Below are 20,005 nucleotides of genomic sequence, written 5' to 3'. Positions count from 1 at the left end.
TGAATTAATGCAAGTTTAACTTTCTAAAACTCATACAGTTGAGTTCAAAATCCAAAACTTGTCAGAGCTATTTGAGTTAAAAAGAAGAAGTAAGTTGACATGACTAAATGGGTCTATGATTCTTTTCAGTGTACATGTAACAAGGTGTTTTGATACACTTATCTGGAAGCCTGTATGTAGACAATGTAAAAGTTTTAAGAAAAGAGCATAATGAATGAAGTAATGTACCATTGACCATTTTTGACCATCTAGTGTGCATGTAATATATAATATAGAGTTAGCCATGGTTTAGTAATGATATCAAAATGTTGTACTTGGAGAGGAAAAATGCTTTTCAGAGTGGAGATATTTGTCAGTATACTGCAGCTAAATATGCATTTGAACGGGCTGTTAAAAAGGCTAAAGCTAACTACAGGGCCAAGCTTGAAGCTAAGCTTAGTGTCCATGACAGCAGGGGTGTTTGGCAAAGCCTTCAACAGATTACTAACTATAAAAACAGTCATGCGGTTCTTGATGATGATCGCTCACTACCAAACAAACTAAATGAATTTTATTGTAGATTTGAATCCAACTCTGAATGTACAGTCAGCTCTAATTTCCTCAATGACATAGCTCCCTCCGAACCACCTTTTCTGAAAGAAGAAAACGAGGTCAGGCTACTGTTGAAAAAACAAAACTGCAGGAAGGCAGCAGGCCCCGATCAGGTCTCTGCTGCCACTATTAAATGGTGTGCCGATGAGCTATCATATGTCCTTACTGACATTTTTAATTTGTCTCTTAGATTATGTAAAGTCCCAGCGTGTTTTAAATCAGCTATAATCATTCCTATGCCTAAGAAGTCAAATGTAAGTTGTTTGAATGACTATAGACCAGTGGGTCTAACCTCTGTTATCATGAAAATTTTTGAGCGATTAGTGGCCAATCATCTCACAACTACGTCTTTGGATCCTTTCCAATTTGCATATAGGGAGAACAGGTCTGTTGAAGATGCTGTTTCTCTTTGCACCCATAACATTCTTCAACATTTGGAAGGGTCAGCTACATATGCACGGGTACTATTTATTGATTTTAGTTCTGCTTTTAACAATATTATACCAAAGAGACTGTGTGACAAACTCCTGGGGATGGGTGTTAAGGAGTCCTTATGTAAGTGGATCCTTGCCTTTTTAACCGATAGATCTCAAGTGGTTAAAGTTAATAACCTCTTGTCAAAATCAATGTCCACCAGCATTTGCGCCCCCCAGGGGTGTGTTCTGTCTCCTATTTTGTACTCATTTTATACCAATGACTGTTTTTCTCACCATGATTCAGTCAAGATTTTTAAATTTTCTGATGATACCACTGTGGTGGGCCTCATCACTAATGATGATGAGTCGGCTTACAAAAAAGAAGTGTCCTTGCTGGCTGAATGGTGCTCAACTAACAACTTGTCACTCAACATCTCCAGAACCAAGGAGATGGTTGTCCATTTCAGGAATAAAAATAGTAAGTCGCTCCAGCCCCTGGTCATCAAGAACAAAACTGTGGAGTGGGTGGAAAGTCTTAGGTTCCTTGGGACCATCATATCCTCCAGTCTTAAATGGGACACCAATGTCTGTCAGATTGTTAAAATAGCTCACCAGCGACTCTTCTTTTTAAGACAACTTAGGAAATTTAAAGTGTCCCAGGCGGGTATGCGCCACTTCTACAGAGCAGTGATAGAGAGTATACTTACTTTCTCCATCACTGTATGGTGGGGTAACTGCAGATGATAAATCTGCACTGAATAGGGTAGTTAGGACAGCGTCAAGAATAATTGGGCTGGACCTCCCTAAGATCTGTGACAACACCCGTTTACTTAAAACTGGACTGAAAATACTTAAAGATTCTTTGCACCCTCCTAATTCTCTTTTTACCCTTCTACCATCAGGCAGAAGTAGCATCAGATCTAGAACCACCCGTTTTTCAAATAGCACTTACCCGCAGGCTGTGAGGTCCCTCAATTCACACCAACAATCCTTATCTGCTCTGCCTATACAACTACGTCCTTCTCCTCAGTGTCACTAAATGTATTAGCACTTTGTCTGATTTTTGATTATCTGTTATATTTACTCATTAGTATTTGTTTTGTTTTTATGCTATATGTTATGTATGATAATGTGTTGTTATTTTTGTCCAATATTGTCTTGTACTGTCCTGAATGAGCCAAATCACTAAAATGAATTCCAGGCGACTTGCGTCGTTTTGGCAAATAAAGACTTGAACTTGAACTTGAAAGGCCACATTTTTTTCTAACCCTCTAATCCTTCTGGTTTACTTCAGGTCCTATGGAAACAGAGATGCAGAAGGACATTCAGAGGTTGGCGTCAGTAATGATCTGTTTCCCTGCCAGGAGTCTGTGGCCAAACTGATGAAGCTGCTCCTGGACAATGACTTCTCCTCAGGGGCACTCCTGGACGTCTTCGAAGTGTGATATCAATATGAGACAGAGTGAAGAATAATGGTGTTCATGTGGTGTAAATTAGTGCATGTTACTCCCTTGCTAAAGTTTGAAAAACCCATGCTCTTGATGCTGCTCTCAAGTAAAATAGTTTAGTATAGATACAAATAGAACACAGGACAGTGGCTGACCTGCAGTTGTTTTATAAACAATAGAAAAAATTTTATGTGCATAGTACAATATATAACAATATATTTATGTTGTCTCCTCCTGTTTGTTTTATACTTTTTCTGTGTGTTGCTGAACATACTGTTAAGCACTAATTAAATAAACCTTTTTAAACAAAGTTACCCGACTGTTCAGTGAATTGATGATTTGAAATGTATGAATATAATTCTGTATCAAGAAATTTTCTTTTGTGTTGGAGAAACTTCAGCCTTTTACCTCCATTTTTTTGCACTGTGATGTAAAACATAATCTGGTTACCATGTATGGCAGAGAATACAACTAAAACTTTGAAAGTTAAAGGATTTGTAACAAACAATCAAATGCGGCATGCAGAAAAGGTGTGGATGAAAACATGAGGGTGTGTGTTTATTCTTCTTTGTAAGACACTGTGGGGACCCAAACCTGGTAATCCAGTCCTGTTGTGGGGTCTGACCTCCATTCAGGGGACACTAAAGGTGGGGACAAGTTTTGTGGTATGAAAGCATTGATGTTCATAACTTACGTTGCAATTACAGAGGAATAGAGATATAGAGTAAGTTAGAGAAAGCCCCAGAACAGGTTAGAGGCAGCGAGATAGACCAGGTTCTGTCAAACTTCTCGCAGCTGTCAAACGTCACCTCAGACTCCTGATAGACAGCCCCAACTGTGGGCCAGAAATAACCCTCAAGGGCCGGGCACCTACCAAGTCATGTTTGGGGGTGGGGGAGTTTCTCCCAGTTAACTGGACAAAAAGCAGCAGAGAGCGTGACAATGAATTCAATTAAATGAAAGGATCTGAAAGAACAACAAAGAATTTCAGTTCTGTTACTTTCAAACAAGGTTCTTGGTTTCATTGTCCTTTCAAGACGTTTTATTTCTCTGTGGACTAAAGACATCACCACCAACCCATTTTCTGTGTCTGTTGGTACAGTTCAAGAGGTGACTGGCTATTTTAGTACCTTGGGTGTGGAATGTGCAGTTGTCACTGAAGAAGACAGAGCACAGATTGGTCTAGGAGTTCCTCAACTACCCTATTGCTGCATTTAGCTTCTCTCTACCACTGAACCAGCCGTTCACCACTTACTCACTGTTCACCAGCATCTCAGGAACCTAGTGCAGCTACCATGGAGAACGTGGCAATATTTGACTCACCTGGAAAGGGCAGGGGTTTGAAGGCTACCAAAGAGTTTTGGGCTGGAGACGTCATTTTTTCTGAGCCCAGTCTCGCAGCTGTTGTGTTTGACAGGTACAGTAATGACGCTCAGTGGTGGGGGATGTGTTCAGATGTGGTTATTAGGAGGATATTTGGGCAGTTGAAAAATGTATTTTCCTTCTTTTTTACCTCTAGATACTATTACTATTACTACTATTACTATTTATCCACAATATATTAGGTTTTCCTGTTTCGGAAAGCCATGGAGTCTGATTTTATGATGGTTTGATAATATTATATAAGTGCTGCATTCTTACAGTATGTTACGTCATCATGATGGTAATTTCATGTAGACAATGGTGCCTCGTTTGTAGATAACTCATGCTCAGGGGGATATTTTTACATAAAAAAACTAAATAAGTGCTGGTTACATGAAAGAAGAAGCAATAAATAATAATAACCTTCTCTGAAACAATTGGAAACAAAAGTCACCCTGCTTAGACTTTGAATTTGTGGGACAAACCGTCCACAAAATGTTTTAAGACAAAATTGTGACAGACGAAACTATTTGCATTTGTATTGTACAATAATCCTGTAGTGTCAATTTCCATGGTTCCATGCTTTTGAATTATGACTTTTAAGGCATCTTTTGAAAATTTCTAGAAAATATTTAATACAGAAGCTGTTCTCTATATGACGTATATTCGTATTAGGCCAGACTTTACTGTCTTCACATCAAACCTCCTCTATCTTAGAAGTAGCCATAACCTTAGTAATTGTATTCCTAGTCATTTTTATAGCTCTTACAACAGTTACCAACTAATTCAAGTCCACTTATTAGCTTTTTTGGAACTTCTACATTTAGATAATAAAGACTGTGAGACGTTCTCAACTTTGAGTTGATAATATTTTGTGATGAGTCTTGGTAGAAATGCATATTAAAAGGAGAAAAATAACTTACTATAAAGTGAATTTGGCCACCAGTAAGGTAAAGCCAACATACCTAACTTTTCCTTGGACAACTTTCTCTTAGGCTATTGTATCTACAATATACATGTGCTGTAATATAACATGTTTACCTTTTCTGTTTCCTTTGCTACAGTCTAGCAGAGCGTATCTGTCACAGCTGTTTCCGCAGACAAGACAAGCTACAGAGATGCGGCCAGTGCAAATTTGCCCATTACTGTGACCGAACTTGCCAGCGTGCCGGCTGGGCCGAACACAAGCAAGAATGTGGTGCCATCAAAACGTATGGCAAAGCACCGAATGAGAACATCCGGTAGGTGAACGGGAAAGGAAATGGGGAGTGACAGAACAAAACCTACATACTGAGAAAAACACTTCTTCTAGCATTTCTCTGTGTGGGTGGTGTCTTAAAGTTTTCTACACTCCATTATTGGTAATTCATCCTGCTAAATCAGAAAAGAAGAGGCTGGTTTGTTGATTTTGCTTGATAGTTCAAGATAATTCAAGGGGATTTTAATCATGAAAACATGAATACATAGCCATGTTATAAAGCCATGTTATAAAGTGAGTTAGTCCAAATAAGTCTTAAATTAAAATTTAATTAGTTGCAACGTATGTGTGTCTGATTTTATCTAGACCAGTGGTTCTCAACCTTTTTTGGGCCAGCGCCCCCCTATCCATTATCCAGGTCCCTTACCGCCCCCCATCAGAAAAGATGTTTGCTATTTGCCCTAAATATGAAAAGTAATTATATTTAACTAATAAGTGAATGTTCCTCCCAAATACTGTTTTCTTGGATGGGGCAAGTGGGGGGGTATGGGGGTCTTCCCCCAGAAGATTTTGAGCATTAAACACTTAATTTCCTGCATTGTGGTGAAAATTTCTCCTCCAATTTCTGACTTTTCTGCACCAATTTATGGTGGAAATGACTAAAAATTCAGGTGGAAGGTGACAATTCAAAATATATAATTATAATAGAAAATAATCTAGTGAGGCTCTCAGGCATTCTTATTGCTTTTAAATATTTTTCTCCTGTAGATCAACTTTTTTAATATCATCCCTGCTGAGTCAACACACATGATTAAGTCTTACCTCCTCTTTTGTGGGGAAGTAATCTATAAATGTGTTTGTGGCCCCTTTTCATCTCAGTAATAAATTAATCCATTATAATTCAGTTATTGACTGGACTTTATTAGCTTATCTGTTAATAACTTATCATAACTCAGTGTTTCCCACAGAATAGTAGAACAGTGTAACTGTGGCGCAGATACAGCATAACTCTCTAGCCTCGAAAACCCAGCTGTATTCTAACATTAACTTAGCTCTCCTTATTACCTAGGCGCCTTACATGCTTGCTAATAACTTTTAATAGCTGGGTCTATTGACAGCCTTGTATTGGACTGTTTGCCCCGGGGAAGGTCAAGGCTGTCCTGCACCCCTGTCCGGGCTACGTCCCCAAGGTGCCGTCCAGTATGGCAGGGTCTACGGTGCTGCAGGCGAGAGGGAGACTTCATCTGCTCTGCCATGTCAGGGCACTGAGTATTTACACTCTGAGGTCCTCCCGGTGGAGGAAAGCAGACCAGTTGCTGGTATGTTTTGGGTCCCCCAAGGCTGGGCTCCCTGCTTCTAAACACACTATAGCAACTGGATAGTTCAGGCAATTTCCCTGGCCTATCAGGTGCGCGGTTTGCCTTCACCTATGGCCATGAGGGCCCACTCTACTAGAGGCATGGCGGCCTCCAGCGTTCCCATAGTGTCGTCACCGATGCAGTGTCTCGTTCCCTTCTCGGGGAACAAGGGTTACATACGTAACCGGAGACATATTCCTCAGAGAAATAAACACTTTTCCACCAAGAAAAAGAAAGTCAATTTTCCAGAGTTTACACAGTAAACGCCATGTGGGTAAAATTTTAGAGATAACACTCTGACTTCCCGTTCCCGTGAAGGCAGCATGAAGCTGCACCACAAGTAGCTAACAGAGAAAAAATACACTGTCTCGTCCAGTTGCAGTGGATTAAACTGGCAGGTTTTAATGTTGCAGACCACAGTTTTTTGCAAGTAGTTTAAAGTTTAAACTCGTATTGTTGTGAATCTTAAGTGTAAACTCGCCTTAGAATTTCCAACCAACAAACGCCCCCCAAAAGCAGCTCAGCGCCCCCCCTTCCAAAATATTGGTTCCACCCCCTGTGCCGCCCCCGTTGAGAAACACTAATCTAGACCGTTGAAGTCACATGTCTTCTTCTTCATTGTTCTTTTTATTGCGGTCAGCTTGGTGGCCCGCATCTTGTGGCGCCTTGACAAGGAGGGGAGCGTGGTGTCTGACATGCAGATGGTCACGCTGGAGGAGCTGGAGGATCACATTGATGACATGCAAGAGGATGATTTGAAGGACTTCAAAGTTGACATCCACAACTTCCTTGACTACTGGCCTCGTAACAGCAAGCAGCACACGATTGACGTCATCTCACATATTTTTGGAGTGGTACGTTTATATGTGTTATCCCTTTATTGCCCACCCTTCATTTTCCTGCTATTGGGCCATAAGCCTAAAACTGCAAAGTCAGGGCCTTTTTTTCTTCAAAGAACACAAAGATAGTGAGCTGAGTCTTTAGACAGTCTAGCCTCCCAGACATAAAATTGTGTGTTGAGTCATTCCTGTCAACTTGTAAAATCAAATATTTTCATGTTTACCACCAGCAACAGCTGACAAAACAGTAAGTACCAGTGGTAAACCCAGACACGTTCCTTCATACCTTAGTTTACAGCACATGTAGTGCCATTTCACTTTAAATTTCACAGACAGATGATGGTAAATGGTACATTTTCACAAAAGTTATATTTATCTGTGAAATCCTGTGCTTAAGAACATGTCCAGGCTGCTAACAGTGACTGAGGACTACACCTGAAAGCAAACATCAGGCGCCTCAGTACAGAAACTTCCTAAGTCTGAATCCAAGCTTGTCTCAATGTAAGATTTTTGGTATTACAAAAACATGTTTCCTAGCTGCATTTACTTCTGTAATACGAAGATACGACTATTCCTATTTTGGAAATTTATGTTATGATAGCATTTAGGACATTTTTCTGTAATAAGGCGAGTAGTCAGGTGATATGTGAAATGATATGTGATATACTTCATGAGTTGACAAGAAGTTCAACCAAAGAGCTATATTTCCTTTTAATATTATTTCTTTGAATAGGTTGTGAGAGGCCAGAAGGTTGGTTTGATAAAGACACCACGACTTATTTTTGTCCTTTGACCCTTAAAACAAATGTCACTGATGGAGACAGTAAAAAATATTTTTATTTAAAATTCTTAGCAAGTTGTTTTGTGCAGAACATTAAAACATGGATTTCTGTGACGTCACAAACTCCATGTTCACACTAATATTTACCCTCTTTCTCCCAGGTTAACTGTAACGGTTTCACTGTGAGTGACCAGAGGGGCCTTCAGGCAGTGGGAGTTGGTCTTTTCCCAAACTTGTGTCTAGTGAATCATGACTGCTGGCCAAACTGCACTGTGATCCTCAACCACGGCAAGTACGTAAAAAAAACACTTTAGTTCAAAGTACTCTCCCAGTGATTTCAAAATTGTGTTTGTATTCAGCTGAATTGGACTCCAACTTGAGAAAATAATGTTTGCAGCTGTGTATTGTGTATGTGTGTGTGTGTGTGTGTGTGTGAGAATGTGTGTGTGAATGTGTGTTGTCAGGTTGCATTTGGTGTAAAACTGCTTCCTGTTTGTCTTTCAGTCAGTCGGCTGTGAATACTGTGTTTCATTCTCAACGGAGGTGCGTTACCTCAGCCTAAGCCTTTTATGTTAGTGTTATTTATTAGAGCACCATTAAGACTTTGACATTAAATGCTTAATCAACTTATCATTACACATAACCACTATCCTCCGTCCCACTCCATCCACTGTAGAATGTCTTTGTAGTGTCCTGCGCTGTAGGATTGATGTGACTCAGTTTTCACACTTGAATGCTCTAACCTCTATTTAGCTCATTTAGTACAACAAAAAGCTGTCATGGGTTTTTCTCTGCATATTTCTTCCTCTGCCGAAAGCTCATTTTCAACCATACAGAGTTATCTAACTGTTTGTAGTGTCCACACAAAGTTTTACTCAGGTGCTGCTGGTTTTTCACTTTGTGTGTCTGTCCATGTGTGATCGCACTGTGTCTGTCCATCATGCCAACAGTGACTGCTGACTCCTTTCAGTTCACCTCTAACACCATGTAACATCAGGCTTAAATGTGACAAAAACAATATTTCCATGAAAATATTCAGTATTTAAGATAATTATTTCATATTCAAGCCTTGATTACTCTTTTTGCTTCAGCATTTAGTAAATGTCTGCAAAATGCTGAATGAAATCAAACAATTAAAATGGGGGAAAACGAAAGGTTACGATATGGTAACCCTAGTTCTATAAGCACAGGCTCTGCCCTCTACTGGACTCTATGGGTACTACCTCCTCCAATCACACGCACGCACATGCCCACTGAAATTTTATCATGCACGTAGCCGACCAATATGACGTCGCTACCGATACGTGCGTGACGTATAAATAGCAGTGTCCCTACTGCCTCAGCATCTGACCGCCTCTTCAGCAGACGGCGTCAGAGCAGCAGGGCTCATCGGTAGAGGGCTCGGCCTGTGCTTATAGAACTAGGGTTACTATATCGTAACCTTTCGTTCTATCTCACACAGGCTCCGCCCTCTACTGGACTCTATGGGTACAGTGGGTGGAGCCCGATGACTGTCCGCCCTAGCCGCAACAAGCCAAAGTCCACCACACCAACCCGGTCGGCCACAGGCCGGCCAAAGCCCCGACCACCACATCACCTAGTGACAGAATGGTGGGACACCCCTGAGAAGGTCACTGGACCAATAGGGGCCTGGCCTGACCATTAACACCTAGACTGCCCTGACTTCTCACTGGAACGTCAGGCACTGCCAGTGTTTGTCCCCCTCTACACCCAGTAGTCACCAGATCCTCACTTTTCAGATCCTAGGTCGCACTTGCGAGCTGGATCCCGAGAAGGAGCCCGACATATCCAAGAGATAGAAACGCACAAACGGGCACAGTAAGGGCCAAGATGCCATTGTGCAGATCTCTTCGACACACACCCCGCTGAAAAAGGGTCGTAGACCCTTCCACACTTCTGAGTGGAATGTGCCCGCCCATGTCCAGGCTTGGGAGATTCACTCACAAAACCAGCTGGCCAGGCTCTTCTTGGACAGGGTTTTACTGACTGCACTGAAACAGACGAACAGCTGACCAGTGCATCGAATGGGGGCTGTGTGTTCTACATAGTTCGTTAGCCTAGCACACATGGACACAATAGATGCACACTCACCTACCTGCACCCTAAATGGGGTAGGGGGGTAGAAAGCATCCAGATTTAGTGAGCAGTTCGCCGTTTGCTGAAGAAAAAAGGATGCTGAGGCAGTAGGGACACTGCTATTTATACGTCACGCACGTATTGGTAGCAACGTCATATTGGTCGGCTACGTGCATGTTAAAATTTCAGTGGGCAAGTGTGTGCGTGTGATTGGAGGAGGTAGTACCCATAGAGTCCAGTAGAGGGCGGAGCCTGTGTGAGATAGAACTGAATTAATTGAGCAACAAATATAACTAAAAATGGTCCACACATGTATAAAATCTCTGCTACAAGTGAGTACATTTAAATTTAGAAAAGTGGTACATTTACAAAACGAATGAACTGAATTTTGGCTTAAGTGTGAAATAATCTCCCTGATATTCATGACTATCCATACCTACAATCTTTCAACTGGATTGAGAGAACTGAAAGCCACACTATGGAAAAAGGTTTCACCATCAATTAAAAACTATAAACAAAAGACAAAATGGACTAAACAAGTCATTCTGCTTGAATTTAACTGTGTTTCTCTTCCTCAGAATTGAGCTGCGTTCTCTAGGTAAGATCGCAGAGGGAGAGGAGCTGACAGTTGCATATGTGGACTTCTTGAATTTGTCAGAGGAGAGACAACGGCTGCTGAAAACACAGTACTTCTTTGACTGCACATGTGAGCACTGCAAGAACCACATCAAAGATGACTTGAAGTTGGGGGGAAAGGAAGTGGACGGAGTCAAGGTTTGTGTCTGTGTCCATGTTTGTCTGCTTTGATTTTTTATTGTTGCTTTTCATCAAGCTAGAGAAAGATTTTTTTTACTGCACAAGGCAAAAAGGGCTGAACCCTCTTGCTACATTCATTACTGACATGGGTGATAAGGACAGACGGGAAACATGAGGACCCATGCAGAGCCACAGTGACTATTTTAAGCAAAGATAACTCCCTTTGGATTCAGCTTCCAAACTGTTTGTAAGTGCAAGCATTTGCGCATGCTTTTGAAAAATAACGAGGTAGAGAAAAATGATGGAAGTAAACTTAATTTACTCAACAACTTCAAATTACTTTAGTGGCGTAACTGTATTTCAATGTTTTACCATATACCAGGAATTATCTTATCTTTTCTATGTTGTTATGAAATTGTTATTCAACTGGATAAGCTTTTATAGATAATGGATGGATGGATTGATAATTTTCATTCAACCTCCAATATCATACTGCTTACAGTTTACCACTTTATACTCTGAGGTGTATAAATCAATCATGGCACACCATAAAAAGTGAGGTAATTCCATGGCCTTGACTGATACGGCTTGACATTATATGAATCTGTGAAACACAAGGCACTACAATTCCATCAGTGCAGTGATTACCAGTCCGCTCTGTGTGTGTCAGTGTGTGTAAAATAGATTGTCTATGTGGGTCAGAAGTTATAAATAGCATGTGTCAGTGACTAACCACAGAAAAGGTTACACAAAGTTAGTCTATTATTAACAATAGAAATCTGAGACATTGACCAAAACTGTATGCCAGATTTGGCTGTCTAATAAAAACCACAATAACTAGGAGTTGTCTTTTAATTATATATATGAGAGGTAAATCTTGTTTGTTGTTAGAAAAATAAACATTCTGGTCTTGGACAAGAGCCCTGGAGCATGTTGTCTTTAAAAATAAATAGTAAGTCCTCTCAAATAATATTAGATTAGGCATCTTTCATGATGTATTTCATTGTCAGTGTGTTAATACTTGAGTTGTGCAACTCATTAAAAATCCCTGATTAAAAATTTGATCAATGTCTCCCATCTTCAAATCTTAGCCTTCAGAGGAACAGGTGAAAGAAGCTACAGATTATTGCTTTCAAATGCTGGAGAAGATGGACAAGGCTCGACTGAAAGGGGACTACCATGAGGTATTGTATTTACTCACCTGCAACAGCAAATAAAAAACAGATTAACCAAAATTAGCTCCAGTTGTTTTTTAATCACACAACAGAAGTTAATTTTCCTCTATCTTATCAACGCTCTATCCTACCATACATGTTTAAGATTTCTCTTTATGGTGTCTTTTTCTCTTCAGGTGGTAAAAATCTGCAGGGAGTGCATAGAGAAAACAGAGCCAGTGTTGGCTGACACTCACATCTACCAGCTGCGGATGTGGAGCACATTAAGTGAGGTGCAAGCTTACCTGCAGTACTATAATGACGCTGCAGAATACGCCCGCAAAATGGTGGAGGGATACATGTGAGTACAAACATACTGAGCTATCTGTTGTGATACACATGAGCATGTTGTAAATGAGTAAACTCACTTATTCATGTATTCAGTGTGAAATATGTTATAAATCTATTCTCAAATAAATCAAATGTCTTCCCCTGACAGAAAACTGTACCACTCAAACAATGCTGCTCTTGGCATGGCTGCTATGCGAGCTGGAGTGACTCACTGGCAAGCTGGGGAGATAGAGATTGCCCACGGGATGATCTGCAAGGCCTATGCCATTCTCATGATCACCCACGGTCCAACACATCCCATCACCAAGGACCTGGAGGTAAACACTACTCGAAATCTGCACACAAAACTGCATTTAGATGTGGTTTAGCTTTTTAACAATGTATCAAATGATGATATGAAAACAATGTGACAACGGGAAAGGGGTTCTTTCCAAGTGACGAACCTACAGAGAATTCACCTGAATCTGCAGCTCCCGTCGCCTTTACAGAGCTTTATAGCAGGTTTCTGCTTATTGTTTAGCTGTCCGGCTAAAACTTTACTGTTTTGGTTCACTCTCACCGCTCTCAGTATCATTTTCGACCACAGCACGCAGCTGTTTTCTGCAAAAAAGTTCTAAAAACCCACTGTGTGCTACCTGCTCAGCACCAAACAGCAGAAAGCTCAGCAACTATCTAGTGAACACAATTGAGCATTTAGCAGGTAAACAGCCAGATATTTCCGTCAGGAGATGGAAAAATCCAAATGTAACTTGTAACAAGATACTTTATTTGATTATGTATTGATAGTTTTTTCCCCATCTCTTGCCTAGAGGCTGACATTTTTTTACAATTCCATTTAACTAATTATCACGGGACTGGTACGAGAGGAGTATTTTTGTGGGAGTGGGACGGGACAGGAAAAATCCACTCCCGTGGCACCGTCTACTCTGGCCAGGAGGAGTGTAAATATTGAAGTGATATTTGCCAGGTGGCCAGAAACATGACTCCAGCTAATGTCGCCATGACTGCTGGATTGGCAACTGTTTGCCAGCAACTTGTTTTTATTACACTGCCTTCAAGTGGCCCAAAAATCATTACAATACTGCTTGTGGTGTATACGATATATTTCTCCTCTGAGCTTAGTCTCCGCATTTGCTACTGTTTTAATAGCTGTGGAACGGCTAGTCTATTTTAAGTTTAGATACCGGTGGTACAAAGTGGCATCAAAACAGACCTGGTTACTAGCTTTTGTATTATAGTCAACTCATAGGTAAACAGTAAATGCTGATGTTTCCACAGGCAATGCGTGTGCAGACAGAGATGGAGCTGAGGATGTTCAAGCAGAATGAGTTTGTTTACCACAGTATGAGAGAGGCAGCTCTGAAGAACAGACCAATGACCATGATGCACGGACCCAGTTCTGTGGAGGAAGGAATCAAGAATCTCTTCCATCGGAAGAAGTAGTCACAGGACTGCCAATGAGTAATGAGTGTTTACTGTGAATTTTTTTTAACACATTTATATAGTTTTCTGCATCTCAGTTACTCCCCCCGCTACACCAAACCTGCACAAGTTACAATGTAACAGTCGTTGAGTATTCAGTGTGCACGCACTTATTCTCAGGTGGACACTTGTCCAACAACTTCAGCCTTTAAAAATGCAATTTAAGTCATTTGTTTAAGATTTATGGTTATACCAGGGCATACATACTGATGTGCATCAGTATGCAATACCCTGATAAGAGTCATGTGAACAAGAAGTTCACTTTTGTGAACATGTTAAGACACCTTTAAGCACCTCTTCCTCATGTGACACGTCTAGCGCCCTGCAATCAAGCCACCTGACCTTTAGCCAGTCAAGTCCAGACACACTTTAACCCACAGAAAGCAAAGACTAACCTCACTGATTTGGAACAAGCATTTTCTAGGGCCCATGGTGTTCCAGTAGATTATGTACTAGTAAAATCTGCAGTTTAATTGCAAACTCTACCAACTGCCAGTGAAGTTTTTGGTTACATGCCAGCATCTAGTTTAAGTTTAGAGCAAAAAAAGAGAAACTCGACAAGACAGTGTTCCATTTTCTTTTATTATCCCAAGTGCAGAAATTTAGATGCGTTTGCTTGTCCTCTTGTACACAATGCCACCAAGAGTCATAGTCTGGTGAGAGAAAAAAAAAAAAAGTCACACACAAACTTGGTCAACATATAGTCAGTTATGTAGCGTTTGTCCTACTCACATTGACAATTGTGTTCCCATCCACCAGTTCTGTGACAGACTCTATTCCCTTCAGGGAGACCTTCAGCTTGTTGCCTTCACGATGAACCACCGACTTAAAGAAGCATAAGAAATGTAACTCTGCAGCAGTCTTGCAATTTTGACTGACTGTGCAAAACATACATTAGCACACCATTGTGATTACATTCAAGTTTTTAGCTCATTTCTGTTTTGCATTCCTAAGTTTAGTGTACTGGCTTACCTTGACCTTCTCTCCAGTAATAGTCTCCAGCTCTGCCTCCTTTCCAATGGTGAAGTTGTTTACAAGGACCTTTGAGCCAGTAGTGACCGTCACTTTGAAGGAGTCACCAGCCTCCTCAATTTCAGAGATGCTTTTAACATCTTTGCCTTTCTGGATAAGCTCATCAGGAAGACCTGAGACAGAAAGCATTTTGACACCATTGTATTTCCTTGAATAGTTTTAGAGTTGTAACTTACCACTATGGGTTTAATATTGCTAGGCAAGTCGGCTATCCATGTTTGATTGCAAAACATGTTCCATCACCTGGTTAAACAGGCACTCTCCAAGCTAGTGGTCAAAGATACTTTATGAAAGAAAGCTGAAATCTTACCAATAGCCTTCATGAAAGGCTCAAAGTTCTCCTGAGACTCCAACTGGTACTTTCCAGAGAAAGACATGGTGACAGACAGCAAAGGTGAAGGAAGAAGCTGTGAGCTGCCTGTTTTATACTCCAGCTGCAATCATTAACCAAAGGTGTCTCCAATTAAGGCAGCTCCAGCCCACTTGCCATCCAGCAGAGCTCAGAAACGATCCACCTACACAGATAAGGTCAAAGAGATAAAAGAGGGACAAGGTGACTAGACTAAAGTTGGGTAACCCTTAATGTAGAGGGTGAAATAGTAAAAGTGTGACAGTATTTTGAAGCCAAGTGTCTTGTTGTTAATGCATAGTAAATGTATGTAATGATCTTGAAAGTCTTTCTCATTCAAAGTCTCACTAACATATGATGACATTGCATGAATGTAAACCCCAAAAACTGCTGACTGGGAATAATGAAGATGTCAGCTCTCAGTTTGCTGCTTTAGCTCTACCTTCCTTTACATTTTCTGTCCCTTCCCTTCTGTATTCTTGTTCTAACTTTTCTAAAAAAAAATTTCTATTTCCCATTTCTTTTTCACTGCCTCTAATAATGAATAAGATGGAGTTTTACAGAAGCTGGAGTTTTAAAGATGTATTTTCTCTGAGTTGAATGTCATTAATAAAACTTACTTTTTAAAGTTTGCCTGCAAGCAATGGTGGGACATATTAGAGGAAACATTTCTCCTTTTTTTGACATAAACAGGAGGACACAGATAATGTTTCTACAGGGGAAAAAAAAGAAATTAAAGTTTTACAGATTCATGCCAACAATAAATGAGGCAAACTGATAAGATACCTCTCTTCAAGAACTGTAAGTAGTTTCCCACCACAATTTTCATGTTACAGTCACAATGCTTCTGTCCTAAAAGCATATTTAAAATGTATTTTTTTGCCAAAATGTTACTATTACAGTATATTTTCTATTTTATTATAAGGTTTGGCTTTTATGCCATTTTCTTAGCAGCTGGGAAAAAACACTGCTTGAGAATACTGCCCTCTAAAATCTACATTTAATTACAATGGTGATCAGGTGATGTCACTATTCAAGATAAGCTTCCTCAAATAAAGAGCTTTTTACAGAGCAAGCCCAAGATATGACAAAATAATGCAATCAAGCACAAAGCCATAGTTTCTCATGAGTGTTTCAGAGCATACTTTCTTCAGAATAGATAATTAAGTTTGTTTGGCATTCACCTTTAACATAGGACAAGAGCTTATGGTTAAACCATGAAGTTAAAAAAATGTATCAAAGGTGACTACCGTACAAGATAACCATCATAACTGTTGCAACAGTGATATTGTGTCACTGAAGTTGCCACGAAAACACACACAGTGTCATGTGAGGATCCTTGTTTGTTGCAGGGTTATGCAAAGCTGAATATCTGAAAGATAAAGACAACTGCGAGTACATCTGGCGATAGTGGAATATAGTGCAACACAGCAGCCTGATAAGCTTTATTATTCTTTACTGCATAAAAAGAAAAGGGATTTAGAAGGATTTAGAACTGTCTATATGTAGCCATTTTTGAAGTTTCATTCACATGTCTCTCAAATGAAGAACAACATTTTATACTCTCTCAAAACTTTATTTCAACATGCAGAAATCTGGATGACCACTGTCAGTATTCATCCCTATTTTCATACATAAAAATATATTGACAAATGTTCTTTACAGAAATATTCCAGGGGAAAAGAACAAAATCAGAGTGATGATGACAAACAGAAATACAACTATATGATCTACAACTACAAGTCCAATTTTGTCTATACAGCTGAAAAGTTTCCCATGAGACCTTGGTGGCAGGAGCAGCTCATTAGTGAATTCGGTGAGAAGAAGTGTGACCAGCCAGATGCAGGAGCCTGAGGATGATGTCACTGGGGTCGCTGCCTTCCAATAGGCTGGTTTGGTCATCTCCTTCCTCCTCATTGAGACAGGATTGGTCTGTAGTGCAGCTTTCTGTGGCATAAAACAAAAAACAAACCCATATGTACAATATGTTCTTATCAGGTTTTCTGACCTGGGGCAGTGAACCTTTTCAAGAACAAGAGGGCAAATGATCAAAGCATTGCTCGCATTGACTGAAGTAGCAGAACTCAAATGCAAAGACACAGAATGTTGCTTATTTAATTGCACTTTACACTCAAAAGAGAGCTGGCATTGTCTAATATGTATGACTCTAACAGGAATCAAGCTTCTAATTCTGGCAGCATTATAAGAAATAACATAGACTGGATGTAAACTTAAGGAGTTGGGATGAAAACCAACATACTTGTGCCACAGAAGCAGTTATTTGTCACATTTAGCTGATTCACATTTTGTAATTGAATAGAAACATACTAGAATATCACATAAATCAATCCAATAAGCAAAGGTGGAAGGTAGTCCTTTACTTAAGTACTTGTACAGTACTTGAGTATCTCCCTTCTACTGCTACATTTCAGAAGGAAATATTCTTTACTCTGCTATATTTATTTGACGGTATAGCTTACTGTTACTTTACTGATTCAGATTTTAAACATCTACAATGAGCATATAAAATACGATGCATATGTGTTTAGAATCGGCTCCACTTTGGTCAACTGAAATGTTAAAAAACTGTCAACAAAGTAATGCAATGCAACAATTATTATCCAATGATAATGTCACATTAAAACTCCATTTGCCACCATAGTGGGTACTTTTACTTTTATACTTTTTAAAATTAAAATTAAATGTTGCTGATAATACTTCTGTACTTTTACTTAACTAGAGTTTTGAATGCTGGAATACTTTTACCTCTAAGGGAGTATTTTGCCAGAGTGATATTGCTACTTCTACTTTAGTAAAGGATCTGAAGTCCACTTTATGTTCTACCTGACCTGCATCACAGCAGAGCCCTGAAGCAGCGCAGCGTCCGCCCTCAGATCCACAGGGTCTCCCTCCTGACTGGCAAGGGGTGAGCAGGTAGTTCTCCTCCACACAGTGAGCTGTTTCTGGGGAGCCCAGCAGACAGCCGAGGCCCTCCCCGCAGCAGATACTTGGGCCGAAGCAGCGGCCCCTCTCTCCGGGGCCACATGACATGCACTTTTGGAGGAAAACGACTGTTTAGAATGTAATGTCACAGCCACTGTTCAGCACAAATATTTTTCAGTCCAAACTCAGCTCTTTTGTGTGCAATTGCTGGGGTTCAAACAGCAAAATTATAGGAAGCTACAATTTATTTTACAGTTATTTCTATAGATGTTCTTCAACATCTATTAAATGTCTGTCCGTTTTGGAAGAGGAATCCCTGTTCTGCTGTTCTTGAGTTTCTTACTTTTTTGTCCGTGTGAGTTGTTTCTTATCCAAATCAAATGTGTAAGGATAGATGGTCTCTTGTGAAGTGTGATTTTGGGCCACATAAATAAAGAGTATGACTACGTAAAACCCTCATTGAATCTAGCAAACATTTGTCGGTTTGCTGCATCTGAGTTCAGAACTTCAAAAAGGTAGTAAAATAGTGTTAAAAGCAGCTCACCTTGCGCAGTGGTGCATCCATTATGGACCTCTTCCCACCGATAGGACAGTTAGAAATGTAACAGGCTGAACATACAGACAGGAGAAAAAGTAGGCACACGGACACAGCAGCTCCAGTCATTTCTGCGGAGACAAAGCAACAGCAACTTGTTATTACCCAAACATACAAAACAAAACGTTAACTGACTACAAAATCTCAGTTAGACAGATATAAAGAAATCCGCAGAAAGCAAACCCACTTGCTAAATCTCTCGATGATCAGTAGATTTCAAGTGTTCGTTTCAGATGCTCCTGGATGCTTCTTCTGTTCTTGGTGTCTCTGACATGTCTTATATACGTCCAAGGCTTCTCTTGAGAGTGACACAGAAAGCCAAAAGCCACTTAGAGATCCTTAATGAGCCCGTTATGAGTTACAGTCACCTCCGGCGATGAAGCTGACCACTGGGCAGGCCGGGTCAAAGGGCAAGGTGGTTCTGTGGCATGCTTTGCTGTTGAGAATCATTATAGAAGGGCTCGTGGTGCGTGACCATGCATGTTGGAGATGACAGGAAAGTCAGAGAGGTGAAGAGGAGAATGGGGAGATTATTTAAAGCGTAAGTGGACAGGAGCGTAGTAAAACTTTGATCTGATTTTAATATTAAAAGGAGATACATTTTAAGGATTTTCTTGTTTTGTATTTAACCGTGTTTTCCTGGACAGATGACGGAAGTTAAAAAAGCCAGTTTCAAAGGTCTTGTAAAGAAGTTTTTCTCTGGACAAACGTTTTGGCTCAGAAGTGCCGCACACAGAGTTATTTTGTAGACTAGATGTTTGTAAACAAACACATTCATGGCAAAAAGACACACACACACACACACACACACACACACACACACACACACACACACACACACCTCCACATTTCCATTTCCTTAATTCCTCACAGGAATTGACGCACACATTGGCCAGGCCTGAGGTTGATTGGTTTTATGAGCTAATTAACAAAGCTAATGATCGGCCACAACCCATAAAAGACAGTTTCACTGTTTCAATGATATGAGCTCAATTATTGCAGCTCTTCCTGAACCACTAACTGCCACATCATCTCAATTAAAACCAGAGTTGATAACGTCGTCTTTCTTCGCTAACTTCTAGTGAGACATCGTGACATGGACTGATATTAATTTATTTAGATTTCAACACAAAAGACAGATCATAAAACATAAATGCAATCACCATATGAAGACAAATAAGACAAGCTGCTGTCATGGAGGGTTGAAAACTGGACTGAAGCCTCACTCAGACAAAGGGCCACTCTTGCCTCCT

At 40.2% G+C, this 20,005-nt stretch overlaps 4 protein-coding genes across 5 annotated transcripts in view; 2 read left to right on the top strand and 2 right to left on the bottom strand.

The window, feature by feature from the left end:
• The window catches only part of sprb (sepiapterin reductase b), a 21,456-nt gene extending 19,004 nt beyond the window's left edge, over positions 1-2,452 (top strand). The window contains 2 exon segments of the mRNA XM_046034580.1: positions 2,302-2,337; positions 2,340-2,452. Coding sequence (XP_045890536.1) covers positions 2,302-2,337; positions 2,340-2,452 — 149 coding nt within the window.
• Positions 2,453-3,735: 1,283 nt separating this feature from the next.
• smyd1b (SET and MYND domain containing 1b) lies at positions 3,736-15,780 on the top strand. 2 transcript variants are annotated; one of them, XM_046034928.1, is made up of 10 exons: positions 3,736-3,872; positions 4,882-5,058; positions 7,014-7,227; positions 8,155-8,285; positions 8,498-8,536; positions 10,669-10,864; positions 11,938-12,030; positions 12,198-12,361; positions 12,500-12,668; positions 13,630-15,780. In XM_046034928.1, the coding sequence occupies exons 1-10, from the start codon at positions 3,751-3,753 to the stop codon at positions 13,792-13,794; spliced, it is 1,470 nt and encodes a 489-aa protein (XP_045890884.1). In that variant the 5' UTR covers positions 3,736-3,750; the 3' UTR covers positions 13,795-15,780. The 2 variants fall into 2 exon arrangements, with proteins under 2 accessions (XP_045890884.1, XP_045890883.1); XM_046034927.1 differs by lacking the exon at positions 8,498-8,536 and having other exon boundaries at positions 3,751-3,872.
• On the bottom strand, positions 14,397-15,337 carry LOC123960275 (fatty acid-binding protein, liver-type). The gene is made up of 4 exons (XM_046034929.1): positions 15,176-15,337; positions 14,806-14,978; positions 14,566-14,658; positions 14,397-14,486 (listed from the first exon to the last, which is right to left on the bottom strand). The coding sequence occupies exons 1-4, from the start codon at positions 15,240-15,242 to the stop codon at positions 14,436-14,438; spliced, it is 384 nt and encodes a 127-aa protein (XP_045890885.1). The 5' UTR covers positions 15,243-15,337; the 3' UTR covers positions 14,397-14,435.
• A 1,183-nt stretch (positions 15,781-16,963) lies between the features above and the next one.
• On the bottom strand, positions 16,964-18,821 carry LOC123960443 (isotocin-neurophysin IT 1-like). Its single transcript, XM_046035175.1, has 3 exons — positions 18,702-18,821; positions 18,064-18,268; positions 16,964-17,161 (listed from the first exon to the last, which is right to left on the bottom strand). Exons 1-3 carry the CDS (start codon positions 18,819-18,821, stop codon positions 17,019-17,021), a joined length of 468 nt encoding a protein of 155 aa, XP_045891131.1. The 3' UTR covers positions 16,964-17,018.
• Between the last annotated feature and the right edge of the window lie 1,184 nt (positions 18,822-20,005).

Source organism: Micropterus dolomieu, linkage group LG21 (assembly GCF_021292245.1).
Source record: "Micropterus dolomieu isolate WLL.071019.BEF.003 ecotype Adirondacks linkage group LG21, ASM2129224v1, whole genome shotgun sequence".
Lineage (NCBI taxonomy): Eukaryota > Metazoa > Chordata > Actinopteri > Centrarchiformes > Centrarchidae > Micropterus > Micropterus dolomieu.
This window is presented reverse-complemented; position numbering and strand designations above follow the sequence as displayed.

Excerpts from the sequence above, each read along its gene's own strand:
- smyd1b (XM_046034928.1), top strand. The coding sequence starts at position 3,751 with ATGGAGAACGTGGCAATATTTGACTCACCTGGAAAGGGCAGGGGTTTG. Across the intron at positions 3,873-4,881 it reads GCAGCTGTTGTGTTTGACAG|TCTAGCAGAGCGTATCTGTC; the intron begins GTACAGTAATGA and ends CCTTTGCTACAG. Across the intron at positions 5,059-7,013 it reads GCACCGAATGAGAACATCCG|CTTGGTGGCCCGCATCTTGT; the intron begins GTAGGTGAACGG and ends TATTGCGGTCAG.
- LOC123960275 (XM_046034929.1), bottom strand. The coding sequence starts at position 15,242 with ATGTCTTTCTCTGGAAAGTACCAGTTGGAGTCTCAGGAGAACTTTGAG. Across the intron at positions 14,979-15,175 it reads GCCTTTCATGAAGGCTATTG|GTCTTCCTGATGAGCTTATC; the intron begins GTAAGATTTCAG and ends TTTCTGTCTCAG. Across the intron at positions 14,487-14,565 it reads ATGGGAACACAATTGTCAAT|ACTATGACTCTTGGTGGCAT; the intron begins GTGAGTAGGACA and ends TTCTCTCACCAG.
- LOC123960443 (XM_046035175.1), bottom strand. The coding sequence starts at position 18,821 with ATGACTGGAGCTGCTGTGTCCGTGTGCCTACTTTTTCTCCTGTCTGTA. Across the intron at positions 18,269-18,701 it reads TGGATGCACCACTGCGCAAG|TGCATGTCATGTGGCCCCGG; the intron begins GTGAGCTGCTTT and ends TTCCTCCAAAAG. Across the intron at positions 17,162-18,063 it reads AGGGCTCTGCTGTGATGCAG|AAAGCTGCACTACAGACCAA; the intron begins GTCAGGTAGAAC and ends TTTATGCCACAG.